Source organism: Panthera pardus, unplaced genomic scaffold (assembly GCF_024362965.1).
Source record: "Panthera pardus isolate Hobbes unplaced genomic scaffold, ASM2436296v1 HiC_scaffold_22, whole genome shotgun sequence".
In the NCBI taxonomy this organism is placed as follows: domain Eukaryota; kingdom Metazoa; phylum Chordata; class Mammalia; order Carnivora; family Felidae; genus Panthera; species Panthera pardus.
In genome coordinates, this window is record NW_026526788.1 from 656,607 (window position 1) to 678,575 (window position 21,969).

General features: G+C 44.8%; 1 protein-coding gene across 2 annotated transcripts in view; it reads left to right on the top strand.

The window, feature by feature from the left end:
- The first annotated feature begins 2,011 nt into the window (after nt 1-2,011).
- RAB4A (RAB4A, member RAS oncogene family) overlaps nt 2,012-21,969 on the top strand; it is a 45,499-nt gene continuing 25,541 nt past the window's right edge. Inside the window, exon 1 of one of the 2 annotated variants that reach the window (XM_019419080.2) lies at nt 2,012-2,331. In XM_019419080.2, coding sequence (XP_019274625.1) covers nt 2,301-2,331 — 31 coding nt within the window. In that variant the 5' untranslated portion in view covers nt 2,012-2,300. The remainder of the gene's footprint in view (nt 2,332-21,969) is intronic. The other variant, XM_019419079.2, reaches the window with a different exon arrangement.

A 21,969-nucleotide genomic window follows, 5' to 3' on the forward strand; every position in this document is an offset into this window, starting at 1 on the left:
TCCTTGTGAGTCCGGCAGCCCCCTGAGATTCCTAATTGCTCATTTCATGTGAAGCATTGCCAGGGAGCAAGAAGGAAAGTAAAGGAGGCATTGGAGGAGTGGATCTTCTGGAAGAAATCTTTCTCCCTTCATTTCCTGTGGACACATCCCCAGTGTGCTGAGGCTTTTGGAAACTTACTTTTACTCCACCACAACCCCCCCTCCCCCCGAAAAGAAAGGAGAAAATAACTGGAGAAAACACTAATTTTGCAATAAGTTTTCCTTCCACAATCAACAGCACCTCAAAATCAAAGGTGGTCTCGAAGAGATTTTAGGAGAAATTTGGTTTCTCTCAAAGATCCACAGTTACTGAGATGCAAAGAATCTTCCACACTGCTATTCCAAAAATGTGGCTCCTTCAAGCCTCAGCTCTTGCGTATTTCCTTTTCTAATTGTGATATGTGCCTCTGTATTTGCAAACTAGATTTCTTTGGGTAGTTTTTCCAAAACAAAGAGTTTTCCCCAAAGATCTAAGTTCATGGTCCACAGAATAGAAAACGTCTCTCAGCTTTGAAACAGCAGCTTAATTTTTTTATTTCTACCACTCTGTCCAGGTTTCAGAGATCTTGAGGTCCAGTTTTAATCAATAACCCAAGCAATCACTGTAACTCGGTGATTTCTTTCTTAGCCACAAAAGCTTCTGGCAGGCAGAAATCTTAGATTTAAAGAATGGGATCCCTGTCTTTCGTTGGAAATCGTTTCCATCAGATTAGCCTGCTATACTCAGGAGTGTAAATCAGAATTAACATGCAGAAAACCAAATTAAGAAAGCAACAAAGTATCTCAGCCACCGAACAAGAAATATATGCAAAATAATTCTAGATTATAGTCCTCACAACATTGCAGCATGGGGCTTCTCTGTGATTTAGAAGCAAGGATATCTATTTGCTATTAAGATCAGGGAGAAGAGTAAAATGTAGAGCCAAATGGCCATTGGGGAAGAGGGGAAAGTTCTCAGTCAAAGTCTGATGCCAATTTATGAGGAGGATGGAGCCAAAAGGACTCGAAAAAAACGTATTTACTAGCCTTTTCCCCACAGTGCATGTTACTTGCGAGCTTAGCCAAGGCATATTTTAGTATCTATACCTTTTGAATAAGGTTGGGCCTTAGGACATATGACGTGACTCTGGTCATGCTCAGACCAAGCAAACTCCCAGCCAAAATTCTCTTCCTAATAAACATTTACCTCTGCACTTCCAGCAGAAGGGGATTCTGAATTCAGCCTTGCGCCTTAAATCAGAATACCCAGCCACCGAATCCTAACCTAAGCTGAGGTCCGGGAGATGCTTCCTGCCCGTAAGCCAGATTCCCTTAACATGGGACGCAGAAGGGCCAATGGCTACAGTCTTCTGGGGACTCTCTCCAGCACCAGGGCACCTTAAGTTCTGACCGTTTTCTCCAGACACCAGCTTAGCCCTACAGGAGAGGGCCTGGCAGGTCTGCGTAAAGCTGTTTCCCGGCTAAGCCAGCCTCCTCGGCCACAGGGGCTGGTCTTCTAGCTGGACAGCTGGGGCTACCGCCTCCTAGTTACCCATTAACCACGTTCCCCGGTTGACCATAATAGTTTAAAGAAGTCTTTTCCTGCCTGCGAGCCGCTAACGACGACGACGACAAAGTCTTTACCGCGGAGGGCCAATCCGGCAGGACTGTCTTCCCACTGCAGGCATTTTGCCGTCCCTGCCCAAGAGCTAGACCCCACTGTCCCCAACACTCGGTCACCCCACAAGCCTGCGGATTGCAGGCCCCTCCCCACCCCTGCAACCCGACCTCGGCCAGCCGCAACCCTCCGTCCGCGCCCTGCCCCACCCCGGTGCTCCCACTCCAGCCCCCGCCTCCCCGCGCCGGGCGCCCCCCGCCCCCGCCTCCCGGCGCTCCCCGGCCCCGCCCCTGGCCCGGGCCAGCTGCCCCCCCGCCCCCGCCGCGGTCTGCGTGCGCACGCGCGACCACGGAAGGGCCGGGCCTCGCGCCCCCTTTCCTCCTCCTCCTCCTCGTCCTCCTCCTCCTCCTCCTCCTCCTCCCAGTCCCCGTCCGGGCCCGGCGGGGGGCGGAGGCCGTGCGCCTGCGCGGAGCCCGCAGTCCGGCAGGGCCGCAGCCGCGGGGTGGCCGGCCGTTGCCGTGGGGACCGCGGGCCCCTCCCTCCTCCGCTCCCCTGCCGCTCGCCGTTCCCACCGAAGCGCGGAGGACGACCCCGGCCCCCCACGCCCGCCGGCCCGGCCGGAGCTGCAGCCGGTGACCCGGCGAGAGGCGGTGCCGCTCCCAAGATGTCGCAGACGGCCATGTCCGAAACCTACGGTACGAGGCGGCCGGGCGAGGCGAGCGGGTGCGCGCGGGGCCGCGGGTCTCGGGGGCGCGTCCGGGCCGCGGGAGGTCGGGGGCGGCGGGGACGCGGGGGGCGCGGGCCCGGCCGTGCGCAGCCCGTTTACGTGATCTGCTTTCTCAAGTTTCCTCCGGCCTTTTCTACGCGCTCACGCGCGGAGGGTTTTCCAATTTTCAGTAGCTCCGGGTCTGGAAAGCCAGTTGAAGACTTTCCTCTGCGATGTTGTCCCCGGCGAGGGGCCGTGAAGGACTTAGGGCGACGCCTGTATTTCAGTGTGTTCTTCGAGTATTCCAGCATGACCTTTCCTGGGTTGGAATTCCTTTCTTTGCCCTGGGATTACAGTGAGAAGTAATCGATAGACTAACCCGTGTCTTCGTGCGGAGACCTCTTGCCTCATTTATTTCTCTCTTTCTCCGTCTCTCGGGTGTTTAGTCCTTTCTGGGTTGCATTATGGCTGTTTATAAATGTGCCTTTTTAAAATCATGAACACCCTGGAAGCAGAGCCCTATCTGCTTAATCTTTGCTGCCCCTGTAGCACCCACACCTGGATGCTATAAGGGAATCATTTTTTTTTTTTTTTGAGTAATCGAAAGCCTTCCCAATTCATATACTGTGTTGTTGTGCTTTGTTTTAGTCCTGCGTGGTAAAAATCACTAATATCGTACACGTCTCCTTTGCATCAGGCTCGAGATGTTTACCAGTCTCTGATTCCTTGTTCGGAATTGTGCGTTCTCAGATTAAGACTTTGATTGGGAGTTTTACAATCCCAGGGAGAGGTTCAAGTTCAAAAGTATGTACCCGGACTCAGATCACGTGTGGTGGCCCGCTGCTCCTTCAACAGACACGCGTGGAATGGCAGGGCGGAGGCAGCAGGATGCTGCAAATACCGCAGGCCACGCGACAGGCGTGGTTCTGGTCTCACGGAGCATGCAGTCTAGTGGCGGATACAGGGTTAATGCCATCAGGACACTAACGAATGAGTAGTTAAAACAGCGGGCAGGAGTTCTGGAGGATTGTGCCTTCGGAAAGTATGTTAGGAGGAACCCTGGCCCAGAGTGAGGAGCCTAGGCGGTAGTAACTGGTCAGGGCAGCAGAATGGCAGATGCCCAGGGCTGGAGAGAAATGGAGTTCCAATAAGGGGAGCCTAAACAGTGGTACAGAGGTGAGGGCGAGGTGGAGAGAGCCTATGGAAGGTTCCATCTTTCTCCTAAGAGGGGTGAGGTCACAGTGCATTTGCTTCACCTTCAGCCTCTCCTGTGACTTGTGATTGCCCTGTTCTTGGTGCCCCTTGGGGCATTACACCCATTCCTAGAAGGCTTAGGACATCCTCCAGGAACCCGATGGCTTTTGAAGTGTTGTCAGAGCCACAAATGGTCGCGTTCGTCCATGTGGTCGGGTCCTCCCTGTACAGAACCACAGTCGGGAGATTTTGCAAAGAAAATACGCTTGTCTAGCGATTTTTGGTTGTCCTTGTGCTTTTCTTTATTTTCGAGTGCTCCTTACCCACACTTTTTTTCTCTTACCTGGATAGGAGCGTTAGGGAGGGGTGGAAAGTCTGAATAAGAAAACCAGGTGGGGATTTTGAATGAGGAGGAAAGGACTGGAAGAGTTCGGGAGACGGAGCTTTTACATTTCATTTGTGTTATATGAACTAACCTTCATAAAATATCGCATATCTCTACTACACTTTGGATGCAGTTAATTGAACTTTTGAGCATCACAGATTAACTGATTAAATTATGATCATAAGGGGGCACCTGGGTGGCTCAGTTGTTTGGGCGTCCGACTTCAGCTGAGGTTATGCTCTTACAGTTGGTGGGTTCGAGCCCCACATCGGGCTCTGTGCTGACAGCTCAGAGCCTGGAGCCTGCTTCGGATTCTGTGTCCCCTCTCTCTCTGTACTCCCCTGCTCACGCTCGCTCTCTCTCAAAAATGAATAAATGTTAAAAGAATGTAATAAATAAATAAATATCATAAGGCTTTAAGCAACAGTATTCTTTTGTCATGATTCCATCCAAATGTGTTTTTACTCACAATTTAATCTTTTTCTCTAATAGAGAAAGTTAGAAGAAACTAATGGAATAGAAAATTGGTTTTTAGGGGCACCTGTGTGGCTTCAGTTGGTTCGGCATCGGACTTCGGCTCAGGTCAGGATCTCGCGGTTTGTGAGTTCAAGCCCCGTGTCGGGCTCTGTGCTAACAGCTTGGAGCCTGGAGCCTGCTTCGGATTCTGTGTCTTCTCCTCTCTCTCTGTCCCTCCCATGCTCATGCTCTGCCTCTGTCTCTCAATAATAAATAAACGTTAAAAAAGAAAAGAAAAGAAAAAGAAAGTTGGTATCAGAAACAGCAAATGTGGCAGTTGAAACAGCCAGCCAAAAGTCGTAAGCTGTCACCTTCATTTATCATTGACCATATTTGCACAGCATTGTTCCCCAAAAGTAAAACAATCAGGTTCCACCTTCCAGACGTGTGCCTCTTGGCTAGCTGGTAAAGGAATGTTTGCCTAACCTTTAAACTCCTTTGTGCTCTATACTTATTTTCTCTTCCAGAAAAGGAGGCTCTGTGTAGCTTAACAGCAATAGGGTGAAAAATAAAGAGCCAGTGCTTATAAAGTACTAGTGATGAGCTATATCTGCCTTTAATGCTTTTTAGCAAATTAAGGCAATATGTCTTCTTCCATAGACTGAGTAGTAAACATTTTGCCCGCCCTGAAACTAATAACCACATGAATACTGTATGTAAGATTGTAACACAAAGTTAAAATCTAAAACAGATCTGTTTCCGTTTGAAACCCTTGTCTAAGTATATCTAAACTGAAACAGTGTTTCCCCAGTGTAGATTTCAGAGCATTCTTAAAGCCAGTTAGTATGGCTGAAGAACTCCAGCCATCTGAGACTTGGGAGGTGACACAAATTGGCCTTAAGTAATTCCTGACACCAAGATTTGCGAGACAAAATTAACAAGTGGATTAGGTAGTCCCAAGCAATGATGGCCAAGAAGGGGCTAAAAAATATATAAGTGGTGCAGAAAATGCTAGGGGAAAAAAAGTAAGGACTAAAGCAGGCTAAGACTGAGGAAAAAAATCTAAGCTCAGTCTCCACACTTTGGACTTTATGCTTTCTACAACGAACACGGTTTAATGAAACAAGAACGCGAATTGTTAGTCGTGTGCTGAGTTTATTACAATATAGTCTTCATATTTTTATTTTGTGCCTTATTTGGAAAGCACAGTATTACAGTATTTACCACATCACTTGGAGAATTATCAAGATGTTTTCTTTTAGAAATATTTCATTGTAGGCCGTTGCGGGTTGAATTGGATCCCCCGAAAGATACGTTCAGGTCCTAACCCCAGGTACCTGCGAATCGTGACTTTATTTGGAAATAGGAATGATGTAATCCGGTTAAGATGAAGTCCTGTGGGATTCGGGGAGGCCCTAATCCAATGACTGCTACCCGAATAAGAGGGGAGAGATTTGGGTATAGACACGTACAGGGAGAATGTGATACGAAAGGCAGACTGAGACGGCAGCGGCCAAGGACCACAAAGGGGGTGGGCACCCACCAGAAGCTAGCAAGAGGCAGGGATGGGTCCTTCCCTAGAGCCTTCAGTGAAGGCATGGCCCTCCTGACATCTGATTTCAGACTTCTAGCCTCTAGAACTGGTGGACAATAAATTTCTCTAGTTTTAAGCCATCCGGCTCATGGCATTTTGGTATGGCATCTCTGTGACACTAAAACATAGGCCTTGGTAGTCAGCATATGACTCATGGAGAAATTTGGGCTTAATAGGGGAAGTAGAGTAAGGATATTTGGGGTAAAGGAAGTAACATCTTCAAAGGTATGTGGTGCCAGTAAAGTATAAAATAACTTACTGTTAGAGAAATCACCAAACTAACCATCACCTGAATTTCATAAAAGACATAAACGTCAGTCAAGGAAGCGTCTAACAGCGGCATAAAGGACCTTTCTCCAAATCGAATCTATTTATCATTTCTAACGTTTGTGTTTTCCTTTCCTCATGTGCTGGAAACGGGTGACCATTTAAAGAACTAGAGTGTGGGGAACACTACACCAGAGGTCCTCAAACTGCTGGGCCCCCGAGTCCCCTGGTGCGTAAAGTGGCAGTTCTGATTCAGTAGATGGGGGGTGATGGCGGCTCCACGGCTGATCAGCTCGCAGCCCACGCAGGTGCTGTTGGTCCAGGAACCTGATAGAAGGTCGAGATCCTATGCTACATAATGGCTCCCGTGCCCAGACCTTTGAAAACTTGTTTGTTCGCTTTTTGGTGGTGTGTTTGTTTGTTTGTTTGGGGGCACTCTTGAGATCGAGGCTGCCCTTTGTTTTTTTTTAATTAATTTATTTTCCAACGTATATCCAAGTTGGTTAGCATCTGATGCAACAGTGATTTCAGGAGGAAACCTTGTTCTTTAGAAAAGCAAAAGTGGACGATAATTTTCACAGTCACTTGAACTATAAAGCATTCCGTCCCAGTCCTTGCCTGTGACTTCTGCCACTCCTGAATCTCTGTTTCCAGTCATATCAGTCCCTCAGGCTTAAGAGCCTGTTTTGAACTCCATACCTAACTATTCCATTTGGATGGCCTGGGGTATCCTCACACACTGCATCCCAAACCCAACCAACCCATTCCTACTCCCCAGCCTTCTATTTGTCCCTGGTACCCATCCGCCTGAGAGAAAGTTGGAATCTTTAATTCTTCATCATCCCCATCTCCTGAGTCCAGTTGGTTTCTGTCTTTTAAATAGACCCCTTAACGTAGTTCAAGTTACTGTTAACCCTAGGAGAGGCAAGGGAAGGTTGGGGGTGGGGGCAGATTAGTGGATTATAAAACAATGCCTGTCTCCAGGCACAGCAACCCGAGTAGTTGGACCAGTTGTTTGCTGCTGGTGGTATGGCGTCCTTGTAACTGGCGGTAAAGCAACCTCTGTAGCTCCCGCATGCAGGAAGGGAAACCGACCGCCTGGGCAAGGGTGAGGTGGGTTCGGGTAGGGGTGAGTTAGAAGGGGTCCTGGTAAAATCTATTCGGGAACCCGGACTGCTGGCAACTTAGGCCACAGCTTCACGGGAATATCATCATGATTTAAGTAAATGGTGTTTCCAAAGCTTCTTGTGCTCCTTGAAAAATAATTCCACGTAAGCCTAAAATGTGAACTTTCCTTCTTAACTTAGTAATAATAGTAATACCTCTTCTGTTAAGAACCACGTCACCAATGTGTTTTGAAAAGTATCTCACGCTTTGGGCCCCGAGGCATGGAATTAGCCATAACACGATTCTTTCCACTTTTAGCATATCTAATCAGGCAAGCGTTTTGCTCTGAATATTTCTTTGGAATGAGGAGAAAGCTGATGTTGTTTCTTGAACGTCTTCTCATAATCCACCCTCTAGAGATTGGTTAGGCTGATGGAATAGATTTTCCTTTTTCCCCGTTCCTGAAAATTCCGTTAGGATACATGCCAGTGAAAATAGTTTGAGAGAAAAACCTTTGAATCCTCTGTGCTCTGTGTTCTCTGAATATCGCTGCTTTCTCTACCAGTCTGATCTTAGTAATGGACCATGCTCTGTATGTTTGAAGAATCCTTTTGTGCTTCTCTGTAGCCGTGAATGTAATTTAAAACCTAAAATGACATGCAGGGTACTGTGGTTTAAAGGGTGAATAAAGCTGGGTAAATGTGAAGAATAAACACCACTGTAACATATGAGTCAAATAAACGCCGTGTAACTACAAGTTCTCTCCCTTTGTAATCCCCCTCTGAGCTCCCCAAACCAGGGTAAATTAATGTGGAGAGGTTTGGCCAATACCAAGAAGTCCCTGATAATGATGGCTGTGACACCTGGACAAAGATGCTTTGTACTCTGCCACAGCCAAGTGCATTCCTGCGCTACTCAGAATGGCAGGCTCCTGTATGACAACGCGTAGTTATCTTGGTCTTTGTTTCTTTCTGTCTCTCTTCTGTGCTGTGTGTTTGGCACCTAAGTCCTTAAAAAAGCAGCTAACAATATTGAGGTGTGCAGGGTAGGGTACACCGTTCATCAAGGGCTAATAAATTATGGGCGAGTGGACGTATGTTAGAGGGAGGCTTGTAATTTTTCAAATATGAATTTTTAAGCATGCAGAAAAAATTTGGAACTTAAAAACAAAGTATCTCTCTCTTTTGTTATCATTTAAAATGTTACTGTATGTGGTGTGCTCCCTTAGTTATAAGACTGTTTCTCTTGTTCATTTGCTTATGCCCTGTTATTGCAGAAGTCCTCATAAAATATATACTATCTTTGCACTGGACTTTGCATGTCTTTTTTTTTTTTTTCTATGTTTATTTATTTTTGAGAGAGAGAGAGAGACAGAGCAGAGCATGAGCAGGGGAGGGGCAGAGAGAGAGGGAGACACAGAATCCGAAGCAGGCTCCAGGCTCTGAGCTGTCAGCACAGAGCCCGACGCGGGGCTTGAACTCAGGAACTGCAAGATCATGACCTGAGCCGAAGTCGGAGGCTTATCTGACTGAGCCACCCAGGCACCCTGCATATCTTTTTTTTTTTTTTTTTAAGATTTTATTTGTTAACTAGTCTCTACACCCAGCGTGGGACTCGAATCCACAAGCCCAAGGTCAAGAGTTGCATGCTCTACTGACTGAGCCTGCCAGGTGCCCCAGGACTTTGCATATCTCTTTTATAATTTGCTCAAATCTCAATTGCCCCAAAGAGAATGTTTCTTTCAAGATGAGACCATGAGCTCTTTGAAAGCAGGGGTCTGCTGAGATGTCTCTGTCCCTGGTGCTCCTGGACACAGCCTTCTGGGACTGCTAAAAGCACCTTTGATTTGATTCCGTTTGAGAGGTGGCATTTTTCTTCTGAGTTACAGAGTATGAAACAAAAGGCCAGGTTAATAGGAAAACCGACTTTAAGACATAGTTTTTTTTCTTTATGGTACAAACCAAGCAGTCTTTACATCGTGTGTGATATAAACGCAACACTAATTAAAACGTCTTCCACAGACCACGTTTGCTTGACTTAAAGAGGTCACACAGGGCATCCTTTAAAAAATAGATTTCCCCTCTGAGAACTCGGATCTGAAATCAGTTCACAGTCCACGGGGGGGCAGAGAGTTGTGGAGGTACTTTCACGGCTTCCTGGAGCTTCAGGGCCTCACGGCTGCCCAGTGGTGAATGTACCTAGGGAGAGAACAGGTCGACCAAGTGGAAGGAAGTTGGTCAACCGTGGAGGTGAACGAGCCGTGAGGGCAGGCTTTGGTGTATCCATCAGGCACTTCAGCGGGAGACTGGCACCCCGCTCAGCAGCCCGGGAGCACTTGGGGGCAGACATAACCCTGTTGTGATGGCAGATGTCTCAGATGATCTGAATGTGTGGTTCCTAAGCATTCAGATGCCTGGCACTTGGTAGTTGCCAAGTAGCCAGTGGTTGGGTGAACTCCCCTAGTCCTAAATCCCGGCTTACTTGACCGCCTTTTGATTTTAAACCGATTCTATATGACCAAAACTAAAAGAATTTTTGAAATTGTGCGTAACACAGTTTCTGTTTAGTCAATGATAGGTGATGAGCCCTTTGGGTCGTTTCATCAGGCGGAGTGCTTCCAACTGCAGGGGGCAGAAAACCCCACTCAAAATGCTGGAGGTAATATGGAAAAGTATTTTTTTCAAATAACTGTCAGTGGGGAGGGTGTTCAGGGTTGGCTGAGTCAGGAGCTCAGCTGTGAGGGCAAGGACCTGTAGCACCGTCATCCTCACCCCTGCAGAGCCATAAAATGACTACTCTTTGTAATCCGAGTTTCTTTCTTTCTTTCTTTCTTTCTTTCTTTCTTTCTTTCTTTCTTTCTTTCTTTCTTCTTTCTTTCTTTCTTTCTTTCTTTCTTTCTTTCTATTTATTTAGAGAGATACAGAGAGTGCAAGCGGGGGAGGGGCAGAGAGAGAGAGAGAGAGAGAAAGAGAGAGAATCTCAAGCAGGCTCTGCACTGTGAGCGCAAAGCCCCACTCCCGGGGCTCAAACTCGCGAAACTGAGATCATGACCTTAGCCGAAGTCAAGCGTCAGATGCTTAACTGACTGAACCACCCAGGCACCCTTCGGTCACTTTCTTCTTACGTCTGTAGGAAAGAGGAGCTCTTCCCTGCATTGATGGAGTAAAAGTTCTTCCTCTCCACCCGGTTGAGCCACATTGGGTCAAGTCCCTGTCCCTGGACCCATTATGTGGCCAGGGTAATAACACTTTGCACTGATTAGCTTAAGGCTGTATATTTTTCTTTTTAAAATTTTTTTTAAGTTTATTTTGAGAGAGAGAGAGAGAGAGAGCGAGCGAGCAGGTGAGGGGCAGAGAGAGAGGGAGAGAGAGAATCCCAAGCAGGCTCTGCACTGTCAGCACAGAGCCCAGTGTGGGGCTCAAACTCATGAACCTCAAGATGATGACCTGAGCCGAAACCAAGAGTCTGACGTTAACCAACTGGGCCACCCAGGCACCCCAAGGCTGTATGTTTTTCTAATCCAGTCTGGCAGGGAGGAGGGGGCTGGGAATGGCCATAATTGGCTTAAAATAACCAATGCCTGTCTCCAGCTTTGGGGTCACATTCACCTGTTCCTTTGGCTCCTTGGGGAGTAGCTGTTAGGCAGACAGTTATCTGCGACGACAGCATCTACCGCAGCCTCCAAAACATGTAAGCTGCAGTTCCCTTTCAACTGTTTGTTCCAAGTAAGGATCTTCCCGAAGAAGATGATGGGCTTAAACGTTCCTTCACGCCTCCCCTCCTCCGGTGAGGAAGCAGTCCGAGAAAGCACAGTAGTGGAAACAGCGTGGGCTTCCACATTGGCCGTATGCACACACGTTAGAATCCCTTGTCTTCTTAGAAAACAAGAAATTTCTCCTGTCGTTTTGCAAACGGGATACACTCGCACTCGTTCTTAGTTCTTACGGTCTTTGTGAATGCGCTAAAAATATTTGGTGTTTTGAAGACTAACGTTCCTCTTCAGAGTCACTTTGACCATGGTAATATTTGGGGGGGAAATGGAAGTTGCTATTTGGTGGCCATCGCTATTTTCCCACTTGTCGTACATTAGCACCTTGAATAATTTTGTCATAAATATGTATATAACCTAGGATACTATATAAGAATGAAGTCCAGGGGCTCCTGGGTGGCTCAGTCGGTTGAGTGTCTGACTTCGGCTCAGGTCATGATCTCACAGTTCGTGAGCTCAAGCCCCGTGTCGGGCTCTGTGCTGATGGCTCGGAGCCTGGAGCCTGCTTCAGATTCTGTGTCTCCCTCTCCCTCTGCCCCCCCCACTCCACCTCGCTCACGCTCTGTCTCTCTCTCAAAAATAAATAACCATTAAAAAAAAGGAGAAGGAAGTCTATATTTTGGATTATCTTTTTTTCAATTTCATGGAGACCTCCATAAGTCTGGACATTGACTGGTAAAACTTTATTGGTAAAATTGATTTTGAAGTGTCTTCTGTTACCATGTAAACAAGTCCCTTTAAACGTTTACAAGTATAAAAACATTGTGAGTTAGAAGTGACCCATCTCTGTATTTCCTCTGGGACCTAGTATACAGTAATAATTTTCCTTATTACATTTTGCCAAGAACAGTGTTATTTCTAGCTATTGCATGACCAAAGAAGCTTTTAGGTCAGTATCTTTGAATATGTACCGATTGAAGATTCTTCTGGTATTAACGTGTTGCTCTGTTTCCATGGTTGTACAGGAAATTTTTCCTTACTGAAAAACCGATGGTGTGCCAAGCCTAAATTATAACTCTTACCTCTGGATAAAGATGAAGTTAGGGCACGTGGTTGGTTCAGTAATAGAGGATGCACCTCTTTTTTTTTTTTTTTTTTTAACGTTTTATTTATTTTTGAGACAGAGAGAGACAGAGCATGAGCAGGGGAGGGTCAGAGAGAGAGGGAGACACAGAATCCGAAACAGGCTCCAGGCTCCGAGCCTTCAGCCCAGAGCCCGACACGGGGCTCGAACTCACGGACCGCGAGATCATGACCTGAGCCGAAGTCGGACGCCCAACCGACTGAGCCACCTAGGCGCCCCGAGGATGCACCTCTTGATCTCAAGGTTGTAAGTTGAAGCTCCACATTGGGTGTAGACATTGCTTTAAAAAAACAAAAAAGATGAAGTTCTAATAATCTACGCAGAATAATCTACTGGGCTTTGTGTCCAGTGTCTCTGACCCTTACAACAACAGTGTAAGGTAAACACTATGTCCCACTTACAGGTGAGGAAACTGAGAGGTTCGGTGCTCTGCCTGAGTCTCAGAGCTGGGAGTTGTAGAGCCAGAATCTGGGCTCAAATTTGCCTTGTGTCACATTCTCAAGGGTAGTTAGGTTTTTATTCTGCATATCTTGTACAGAAATCTCTTCCATAAAATCTCCGCTCAGTGGTGACCCAGATTAAACATTGCCACTGGATGTCATTGCTCCCCTGCATGTTCTAAACAAACATGGACATTTAACATGAGTCAAAATCTATCTCTGAACTCAGGGTAAAACTGGGGGGTGGAGGGTAACGGGGACCAAAGCTTATACCTTCCAGACCAACGCGGAAGACCTTTAACATTCACAAGGGATGCTTTCACAGATCTTTGTAAATGTGCAAATATTGTTAACGGTATTCAGGTTTGCTCCAAAGTCGCAAGTCAGAAAGACAACATTTTGTGTATGTATCCTCCAATAAAAAATTAACTGTTCACGTTCTCTTTTTTAATTACACCAGTTGGAGTGTTCTCTGAGATATTTGACAAACGACTTGCCCTTACTTCTTAATATGATTTTATCTTCTCGTGTATCAGAATCAAATGGAACATCCTACTCTTGGAAGTATCCAAAACTGGGCACCTGGGTGGCTCAGTTGGTTGAGCTTCCGACTCTTGATTTCAGCTCAGGTCATGATCCCAGGGTCATGGGACTGAGCCCCTTGTCAGCTCCGTGCTGAGTGTGGAACCTACTTAAGATTCATTCTCTCTCTCTCTCTCTCTCTCTCTCTCTCTCTCTCTCCCCCCCCTCCCCCCCCCTCTCCCCCCCTTCCCCCTCTCTCTCTCTCCCTCAGTCACTCCGCCACCCCTCCCCCACTCGTGCATGGTCTCTGTAAAACAAATAAAATGAAAAAAAAAATGCTTGAAGTATCCAAAACTTGTTCCCTGCTTAAAGATGATTGTTTTTATTAGGTCTCTTTGTCTCTGTGTACCACACTGGTCACTGATTTCCTTTTCGGGACAGTTTTGCATGTTGGGAGAATTCTTTCTGTTTTTATGTTATTACATCACGTAGAAAGCAACTAGGAACTCACAGCTTCAGTGCTGGTGGCTGACCAGGCTCATTCACCTGCTAACTACCTTGCATCCACACCCCCGGGCCCCACAGCGGATTTGATCCAAATGAGGTCTTCGGCAAAATCACAGAGCCCGTCACCGGACCTTGAGCAACCATCAGAGTCTGTGGTGCAAATGTTAAATCCACAGACATCATGGTTCCTCTCTGCCGGCATCTAACTCAGAGTACCAGAGTCGGGCTTTAGGCTTTGCCTTCTTTCCCACCTCCCTTGCCTTATTTTTACCTGTCCTTCACAGGTCACGTGTTCTTCCACCACCCGAACCATCTCTCTCTCCCAAGCCAACACTTCAAGCTTTTGCAGCTTAATTCCTGCCTGACCAGCGTTACCAGAACGTTTTTCTCTTTGAAGCTCGTGCCATCTTGCGTTCTGTGCCCTACTCGATCCTGCTCATCGCTGTGACGTGATGACCTCGGGGCTATGCCTCATTCTACGAGGTCCCCTGGTGTAGGGTCTCATGCCCCGCCCCTGCACCTCACCACTCCTGGGTGACTGCAGCGTCCGTGCAGAGGGGTCAGTCCGCAGCTTAGTGTCCATTTCATCACTTCGTCTCTAGGCACCTTCTCTTCCCCGCTCCCCCCCCCCCCCAGGTACTCACTTCCCCGGCTGCTCATTGGACACAGTCGCATGGCACCTGCTCCCCTTCTGTCACGTGATGAGCTGCCCACTCTCCACACGTGATGCTGTGATGCCGTCGCCTTTCCTTCCACCCGTCCCTTCTTGGTCCTTCAACCGTGCAGATCCCCGGCCCTGGCTTCCCAACCCTCGTGACCTGCCACCGTGCAGACAGAGCGCTCTTTAGATTAAGCTCACTGCGGATTTGTGGTCTGCTTCGAAGGGGCTCTCGGTAGTACTTGGCGATGCCCTCTCATCCTGGCCATCTTGCCCTTTGTCCCCACCTTCGCTAGACCCCTTGTCTCCTGTCCAGTAGAAGACAGGGGAGAACGTGCCACACCCAGGAAACCACCTCTCCTCCCCTGCCCTTCTCCAACCCGTGAAGTGACTTACCTCCACACTCGCTCGTCCTCTACCCTTCTCTTGCAGTCGTGGAAGAAGGGAGGTCTCTCTTCCTGTCTGCGACCAAGCCCTCCCTCCCACCTTGGACTCACCCCTCGAGTCTTCAGACTCGCGCCACCGATCGATCACCCTGGAAGTTCCACTTTGTTCGCCCTACACTCTGCAATCCCCCCGGATGCCCAGGCTCCTTGTGAGGCTGTCAGTACTTTTCATCCACCGCGTCCCGCCTCTAAATCTTCAGCCGACTGACTTTGCCCCGTCTCAGGCGAGGATGAATTCACCTGGGGTGCTGGGGCCTCCTCCCTTGGGAGCACCGCTCCCCCCACATCTCCACCGTGTCGGCTCACCGGTATTTTAAGTTTCACCTCTCTGTATTTGCACTCATTATTTTGCCACGAAATGGATTCCTCTTCCAAACCTCTTCCCACACCAGCTGGTTGCCGAAGCCGGAAACCAAGGAATCCTCTCAGATGGCCCCACTGTCCCAGCACGCCACATTTCTTCTGCCGGGAAGTGAAACGTGGAACCAGTCCTGTGGCCCGGGCCACCAGCCCTTGCCTCCTTTCTGACCTTTGGAAATCTTAAATGCCAAACCATTGCTCATGGGAGAAACTAGGAAGGCAAAGACCAGCTTGTCTGCTCACTATGACTTAATTTTCTGGAAGATTCAAGGTCATCGTTGGCAATCAATTGCTGAATAAGTGTGCTGTGCTCTTAGAGTCACTTCCTGGCTCATTTCCTGGTCCGTGGTTGCCTTTGCTGTGAGCACTTGATTGTCCTTGTACCTGAAGTTCACAGTCCTACTTAGTATATATGCTTCTAACCTGCTCTGGTCTGAGAAGTTAGAGGTTCTTGAGAGGAATGTAAAGACAAGTCAGCGAGTCCCCAATGAGTGAGGTTTCTCCCATAGAGTTAATCCTTTGGCTCTCTGTTAGCTATTTCACTTGGCATGGAGGCCATTTGTTCCTGATCTGTACTTTGTCCATGTTCCTGAATTGCTGACTTTTAAATAGGAACTGATTTTTATTTATGTGATACCTTTCCTATTATCACATTTAAATTTCTTGTGAAAAATTAAAAGTACATTGGTAGCATATATTCATTTAAAATTTTCTACTTTGGGATATGGTCTTTCCCCCACTTCTAGGCTAAATTCATGCCAAGGAAACCCTCATCAGGTGAATGTAATTATCATAGATTCAATGCAGAAAACTTCTTTGTGATTTTGAGCCCCCAAGTTAGCAACCATTATGATAAAACTACATCAGGTCTGCTTGAAGTAAACCTAATTATTTAACAAGTTCTCTTTAGGTTATCTTATACAACCCACCTGGGCATTTTTCCTTCCTTAATTACTCTGTAATATGGTTAGTTACCTGCTCCTAATTAAAGCCTTTTGTAGCCGTTAAGCACCGTCCGCTTGACATATAAAACGTATATGTACTTTATATTTGATGTGTATGTCCTTCAGTTTCAAAGACAAGAGAAAAAGAAAGTAAAACCCCACGGTGATAAAAACAAAATAAGTTAGTAAAATCAATTCACATTCTACCCTACCCACGCACATGGGGGCATGAGGCCATCAGACCTCAAATACTACCTCTCTGAAGAGAGAACATCAGGCTGTACTCCTGACCCCGGGGTTGAACATGAGCACACGGGGCTCCCGTCTCCTGGCGCTCAGTTACAAGGAGGTGTGTGAAATCCAGATCCCCTTGTAAACAGGAGGGGCATTAACTGAAACTCCTCACAGAGTGGATTCTTCTCACCTACAAAGAATAACTCATTACCCATTGTGGTGCTTGGTTTTATCTGTGTTAGCCAAACACCTATATCTCCAGGCAGAAAATAACATACTGACTGCACTGCTTGGCTTTATAGCTGCCCTGCTTCCTTCTGGGTACCATTTCCTTCTTGAAGCACATCCGTTGGTAACTCTTCCAGTTTAGGACTGTGCATAGTAAACTTATAGAATCATTATTTGATATGTTATCCTTTTTTTTTTTTAATTTTAGTTTCTATTTATTTTGAGAGAAGGAGACAGAGAGAGAGCACATGCAAGCACAGGGAAGGGGCAGAGAGAGAGGGAGAGAGAGAATCCCAAGCAGGCCCCATGCAGTCAGCACACAGCCTGACATGGGGCTCGATCCCCCCAAACACAAGATCGTGACCCAAGCCAAAATCAAGAGTCAGATGCTTAACCAACTGAGCCACTCAGGCGTCCCTATTGTTTAATTTTTTGTAAAGCTTTTTATCTTGAGATAATTATAGATTCACGTGCAGTTTTAAGCAGAATTACAGAGATCTCATGTCCCCTTTGTGTTTTTCCCTGGTGGTAACGTCTCGAAAAACTTGTAAGACACCACAACCAGGATATTGATGTGGCCACAGCTGCAGGTACAAAACATTCCTATCAGCACAAAGATCTATTGCCCTTTATAGGCACACACTCTTCCTTCCTGCCCCCACCCCCTCTGGAGGCCCTGGCAACTACTAATCTGTTCTTTATTTCTATAATCTTGTCACTTCAACGATGCTGTATAAATGGAATCATGCATTGCATAATCTCTGGGGATTGACTTTTTCATTCAGTGTATTTCTCTGGCGATTCCTCCAGGTGACTGCATATGCCGACGGTTCATTCGTTTTTACTGCCCAGTAGGATTCCCTGGTATGAATGTACTAGAGTTTGTTCACCGGTTAAAGAGCATCGGAGTGTTTCCGGCTTGGGGCTATGACAAATAAAACTGCTGCAAACATTCATGTGCAGGGTTTTGTGTGAACATAAATCTTAATTTTTCTGGGATAGTTGCCTAGGAGTGCAATTGCTGAGTGATACGGTAGTTGCACGTGTAGTTTTTAAAAACTGCTATTTTCCAAAGCAGCTACACCATTTTGTATTTCCACCAGCAGTGTGTGTGATCTGGGTTCCGAGCATTCTTGCCAGCATTTGGTGCTATCACTATTTTTTATTTTAGCCATTCTGATAGGTGTGTAGTGATACCTCACTATGGTTTTAATTTGCATTTCCCTGATGAATGGTTAATGATGAGAGACATAGTTTCACGTGCTTATTTGCCATTTCTCTCTTTTCAGTGAAATATCTCTTCATATTATGTGCATTTTCTAATTGGATTATTTGAGTTTTTATTGTGGAGTTTTGAGAGTTGTTTGTTTGTTTGTTTAACGCATATAACCTAGATGCTAGTCCTTTGTTGGATATATGTTTTGCAGTCTTTTCTTCCATCCTGTAGCTTATCTTTTCATTCTCCCAACAAAATTTTCTACAAAGCAAAAGTTTTCAGTCTTGAGGAAGACCATTTGATCAGTTTTTCCTTCTCTGGCTTGTTTTGGGTTTTTTGTTGTTGTTGTTTTTCCGAGTCAAGTCTAAAAACTCTTTGCTTTTTCCATAGATCATGAAGAATTTTCTCCTAATTTTTCCTGAAAGTTTTATAGTATGATGTTTTACCTTTAAGTCTGTGATCTGCTTTGAGTTAATTTTGCATAAGGCATGAGACTTAAGTCAAGTGTCATTTTTTCCCCTTATAGATGCCCAGTTGCCACAGCACTATGTGTTGAAAAGGCTAACTTTCTGGCACTGAATTACTTTTGCAGTTTTAACATCAGTTGGATGACTTCGTGTACGTCTATTTCTGGGTTCTTGATTCTGTTCCATTGATATGTGTCTCCTCATGTCAGTACCATTCAGTCATGATTACTATAGCTACATAATAAATTTTCAAATCGGGTACAGTGGTTCCTTCCACTTTATTCTTCTTTTTCAAAGGTGTTTCATCTATTCTAGTTCCTTTGTCTTTCCATATAAATTCTAGAATAAGCTTGTCTGTATGTACCGAAAAGTCTTGCTAGATTTCTAGTAGAAACTATTAAACATATGTATCAATTTAGGGAGAATCGACATCTTTACTGTGTCCAGTCTTCTAATCCATGAACATGGTATATCTCTCCCTTTATTTAGATTTATTTTGGGTTTTTTTCCATTATCATTGTATACTTGTCAGTATAGAAGTCCTTTACATGTTTTCTTATATTGAGACCTAAGTATATTTTTTGAGTGATTGTGAGTGGCATTATATTTTTAATTTTGATGCCCACGTGTGTGCTGTTAGTATTAGAAATACAGTTGATTTTTATATTGTCTAATCTTCACCTTGATGAATTCACTTATTGATTGTAGGAGGTTGTTTTGTTTGAGAGTCCTTGGATTTTCTATGTATACCGCCATATTGTCTGCCAATAGGAACAGTTTTATTTCTTTTTGATCTGTGTGGCTTCATTTCCCTTTCATGTCTTATTGCCCTGGCTGGAACTTCCTGTATGATACTGAATAATAGTGGCGGGAGCAGATATCCTTACTGTGTTCCTCATCTTTGGGGTGGGGGGTGGGGAGTAATCTTTCATCATTGAGTATAAGGTTAGCTGTACAATTTTTGAAATGTTCTTGATCAATTTGAGGAAGTTCTATATTTATTTTTTTGAGGGTTTTATCACAAGTGAGCATTGACTCTTGTGAAATGCTTTTTCTGCACCAATTGGTATGATCGGCTGGCTGACTTTTCTTTGTAGCCTAAATAGAGTAGTGACATTGATTTTCAAATATTGAACCATCCTTTTATCCCTGAAATAAAGCCTACTTGGTCATAGTATATAATTTTATTTAAATTTGTAAATGTAAACATTACTGAATTCAGTTTCCTAGTATTTTGTTAAGGATTCGTGAGAGATATCGTTCTATAGTATGTTTTGTTTTAATACTGCCTTCTTCCGGTTTTGGTGTCACTGTAATATATGTAAATAAAAATTTTTAATATTTTTATAATATGCAATTATGTATTTAATAATACATACTTAATATATTTTTAAGCTTAAAATATGTATATGTATATAAAACATAACATATTTAATATATAACATTAAATATATAACATTAAAATATTTAAATAAAAATGTATAATAAATCAGGTAATAATAAATATCAGCTTCATAAAATGACTTGGGAAGGATTCCCTTTTCTATTTTCTCAAAGAGGTTATATGGAATTGTGTTCTTTTTTAAATATTTGGTAGAATTCTCTAGTGAAAGCATCTCAGCCTGAATATTCCTTTTTTGTGAGTTTTAAAATCACAGATTCAATTTCGTTAGTCACTGGAGGGCCATTCAAATTGTCTATTTTATGTCGGGTGAGTTGTGGTACTTTGTGTTCTCAAGGAATTGGTCCATCTCATCTAAGCTGTCGAATTAATGTGTATGGAGTTGTTCGTGTTATTCCTTTGTTATCTTTTTGATGTCTGCAGGGTCTCTGGCGACATGCCCTGTATCATCCCTGAGACTGACTATTTGTGTCGTCTTTTTTTCCTTGTTATAGAAATGGATTAAAGATGGCCCCGTATATTGGTCTCTCTGTTGTTTTCTTTCTCCTGGCAAGCTGGGACATCAGTTCAGAGTCTACCAGCACTAACCTCAAATTCTTACACACTCAGTTGCTTAAAATTCAGCCCAAATAAGCATATTTTTAGCCATTTAGAGACTTCCTGCTTTGCATACCCTGTGAAATTACAGGCACCATCTGCTAACCTTTGACAAACTCAAGGGCTATGAAGGATCTCAAGCTGCTAGCTGCCCCACCAGACTGCTGGCGACATCATCCAGACACATAAATCCCCTCTCAAATCCCTTCCCCCCCAAAAGTCCCCTTGCCCTGTTCCCCTTCTGGGCATCTTGTCTGGAAGTTCTCCTGCTGAGAGGGATATCCCCTCCGATGCAGCCTGTCCAAGTGTGCCCAAAAAAGTTTATTGTGCCGTCTCACAGTCTTGCCTTTTTCCTTGGTCAGACCTCAATTCCTTGAACTCATTACGGTTTTGCCAGAAGCTTATCAATTTTATTGATCTTTTCAAGGAGCCAGCTTTTGTTCATGGGTTTTCTCTTTTGTTCTCCTATTTTCAGTTTCATTGATTTCTGCTCTTTATTATTTCCTTCCTCCCGCTTGCTTTATTTTGCTCTTCTTTTTCTAGGTTCTTGAGTTAGGAACGTAGATAATTGCTTGTGACTTTCTTTTTTTCCTGATGTATGCATTTAGCGCTCCAAGTTCACCTCTCGGCACTGCTTTTGCTGTATCCCACAAAGTTTGATAGGATGTGTTTTTTTTCCATTCGGCCCAATATACTTTTTCGATTTCCCACGAGACTGCTTTCAATCATAGATTATTTAGAAGTGAATTATTTAGGAGCACCTGGGTAGCCCAGTGGGTTGAGCGTCCGACTCTTGATTTTGGCTCCGGTCACGATCCCGGAGTTGTGGGGATTGAGCTCCACATCAGGCTCTGTGCTCAGCATGGAGCCTGCTTAAGATTCTCTCTCTGTCTCCCTTTCTCTCTTTCTTTTCTCTTTCTCTGTCCCTCTTCCCCACTCGAATTCTCTCCTTCTTTCAAATAAAAATTAAATAAATGTTAAAAAAATTTTTAAAAGAAGTGGATTATTTATAAGTATCCAAGTATTTGGAACTATTCCTACCGTCTTCATCTTATTGATTTCTAGTTTGATTACATTGGGGTTGTAGAACACATTGTATGTGATTTCAGCTCGTTTAAATGTGTTGAGGTTTGTTTTACGGCCCAGGATATAGTCTAACTTGATGGGTCCCTGAAAAGAATGTGTGTGCTCCTGTTGGGTGGCATATTCTATAAATGTCAGCTGGGTCCGGTTGGTTTACTGTGTTTTTGTTCTTTATGCTTGCTGATTTTCTGTCTCGTTCTCTTGGTTGTGAAGAACTCTCAGTGGTGTTGAAGTCTCCAACCATAATTGTGGGTTTCTCTGTTTTTCCTTTAAGTTCTCTCAGTTTTTGCTTGATAAGCTTTTCAGCTCTGTTATATACACATTTAGGATTCCTAGTCTTTTTTTTTTTTTTTGAGATATAAATGACATAGCATTGTATTAGTTGAAGGTGTGGATTCCTGCATCTTACTGGTCGATTTATCCTTTTATCGTTATATAATAACCCTTTTGGTCGTAGGCAGTTTCTTTGCTATGAAGTCTGTTTTACCTGATAATAATATTACTTTCCTTTGATTAATATTTGCATGATACGGCTTTTTCTATCCTTTCACCTTCAGCCTGCCTGGGTCATTATAATCAAAGTGAGTTTCTTGTAGACAGCCAATAGTTATGGCATATTTTTAATCTAATCTGCCAATTTTTGTCTCTTAATTGCTACATGTATACA